At 41.7% G+C, this 2,289-nt stretch overlaps 1 protein-coding gene across 1 annotated transcript; it reads left to right on the top strand.

Annotated features, from left to right (window-relative positions):
- Window positions 1–598: 598 nt before the first annotated feature.
- Window positions 599–1,072, top strand: LOC133364130 (mitochondrial import inner membrane translocase subunit Tim8 A-like). The gene has a single exon (XM_061584274.1). The coding sequence runs from the start codon at window positions 652–654 to the stop codon at window positions 904–906; it is 255 nt and encodes an 84-aa protein (XP_061440258.1). The 5' UTR covers window positions 599–651; the 3' UTR covers window positions 907–1,072.
- Window positions 1,073–2,289: the final 1,217 nt, after the last annotated feature.

A 2,289-nucleotide genomic window follows, 5' to 3' on the forward strand; every position in this document is an offset into this window, starting at 1 on the left:
GTAAGAGTGATTTTATCCTAGGGGAGACCTAAATATCAATTTGAAAGGCTTAGATCCAGAGTTGTTGACTAAATCTTGATTGGGCTGATCAATCAAAGGAAGCATAATTCATTAAAGGACAAGTTGAAAAAATTTGCAGCTGCTGAATAGATTGGGACTGAAGAACATTTTTTCTGAAATGCACCCTGGAGATCATAGTTTCGCTTTCTTCTTCAGGTGCATCAAACTCACACATGTTTGGATGGCATTTTGGTCTCAGGGACATTGTTTTCACAGATCAGTCAAGCATCAATAGGAGTCATTGGTATAACTGACCATGACCCGATTGCGGGTTCGTTCTTTAATATGAGCGCTGCTAAAAGCTCTCCAATTTGGAGGTTCAGCCTGGCTCTTCTTATTAAGCACCGAACTGATCAAGGTAGCCTAAAAAAACTACTTTATTGATAACAAGACTTCAGACACCACTATCACAATACAATGAAAGGCCATAAAGGAAAGCATATGTGGCGTCTGCATAAAGGATTTGTTTAATATTAAAAAAAATTAAAGAAACTACAGATTGATACCCTAACACAGGAGTGCAGAGCTCGTGTCCTTCCTGTGGCGGCGGCGGCGGTTGCTGCGGCAAAGAGGCCTTTCCCACCTCCCGCCATGGAGGACCCGGAGAGGGAGGCCAAAGCCTCGGAGCTGCAGCGCCTGGTGGCCGTCGAGGAGCAGCGGGCCCGCCTCACCGCCCAGGTTCACAACTTCATGGAGGTCTGCTGGGATAAATGTGTCGACAAGCCAGGTTCCAAGCTGGATTCCAGAACAGAAACTTGCCTTGCCAACTGTGTCAACAGCTTCATAGACACCACACTGTCCATCACCAATCGCTTTGCACAAATACTACAGAAAGGAGGCCACTGACTGCCCCACAAAGGTCCACTTTGGTCAATAGGCTTAACAGTACCCAGCCTTTTGTCCCTCCTCAGGGCAGAAATGCTTGAAGAGCCATTCATGCAAGACTGTCTGTTCCCAAGTGGCATTAGACCAGGTCATGTAGAACCAGATCTTGGCTACATGCAGGCTAATAAATCAATAAATCAAATCAAGGAGTGCAGAAACTGGTGGATAAATATAGGAGAACAGGTTGAAAAAAACCACTTCATTTGATAGACACAAAAAGAAAAGAATTAGAGCTATTAGATGCAAATAAAACACTGGTGGGCATGTCATACACAAAACTTTTAGGAATATGGACCAAAGACTCTAAACTGCTAGCTAATTGGATCAGGAAAAAGGCAAAAAAGGGGAATATGCAAACTGCACAAAGAGGACAGTGAACTAATTTGGGAGTCTAAAGCAATCAATGCAGTCTTTGCCAATTTTTACAGCAATCTTTACAGTGACAAGGGCATCCCGATAGCTATGGCAAAAGAGTATCTGTCCAATATGTAGTTCACAGCATTGACAGGAGAGGAGATGTGCGCGCACGCACACACACGCACACACTAACCCTATCACAACTGAAGAACTTGAAGATGCTTTTAGTACTTTAAAAATCAACAAATTGCTCGCATGGACAGTTTCACCAATGAATTTTGCAAATATTGTAAAAATCTCCTTTCAACATTATTAACTCTATTTAATGGAATTCTAATGGGTGATACTCTCCTGGACACATGGAAGTACTCCCAAATTGTGGTGTTACCAAAACACTCTAAGAACCCTTTACTTTTAGAATCATATAGACCAATTTCTCTTTTAAATTTGGATTATAAAAATTTTACATCCATTTTAATGGTTGGAGATAACTTTCTCCGACAAAAACTAGAGGAAGCAACTAGAGGATCAGCTATCCTTGACTTGATTCTAACCAACAGAGATGACTTGGTGGATGTAGTGGCAGTTACAGAAAATTTGGGGGAAAGCGACCACACTACACTAGAGTTTTTGATTTTAAAGGAAGCAAAATCTGAGAGTAGTCATACACGTACCCTGGACTTCAGGAAAGCTGATTTTAATAAACTCAGAACAATGGTAAGTTAGGTTCAGTAGCAAGAGACCCTAATGAGAAAATGAGTCCAAGATGGATGGAAGTTTCAAAAAGAAGTAATTCTAAAGACACAATGGCAAACAATTCCATCAAGGAAAAAAGGGGGAAGACAGGAGAAGAAGACAATGTGGCTTCAAAGAAAGCTTAGAGATGACCTGAAAACAAAAAAGGACACATACAGGAAGTGGAAGGAAGGCCAGACCACAAAGGCAGAGTACAGACAGCACGGAATTGCATTGATGTCATTGGGAAAG

Source organism: Rhineura floridana, chromosome 9 (assembly GCF_030035675.1).
Source record: "Rhineura floridana isolate rRhiFlo1 chromosome 9, rRhiFlo1.hap2, whole genome shotgun sequence".
In the NCBI taxonomy this organism is placed as follows: Eukaryota; Metazoa; Chordata; class Lepidosauria; order Squamata; family Rhineuridae; genus Rhineura; species Rhineura floridana.

Coding starts and splice junctions, on each gene's coding strand:
- LOC133364130 (XM_061584274.1), top strand. CDS start 652: ATGGAGGACCCGGAGAGGGAGGCCAAAGCCTCGGAGCTGCAGCGCCTG.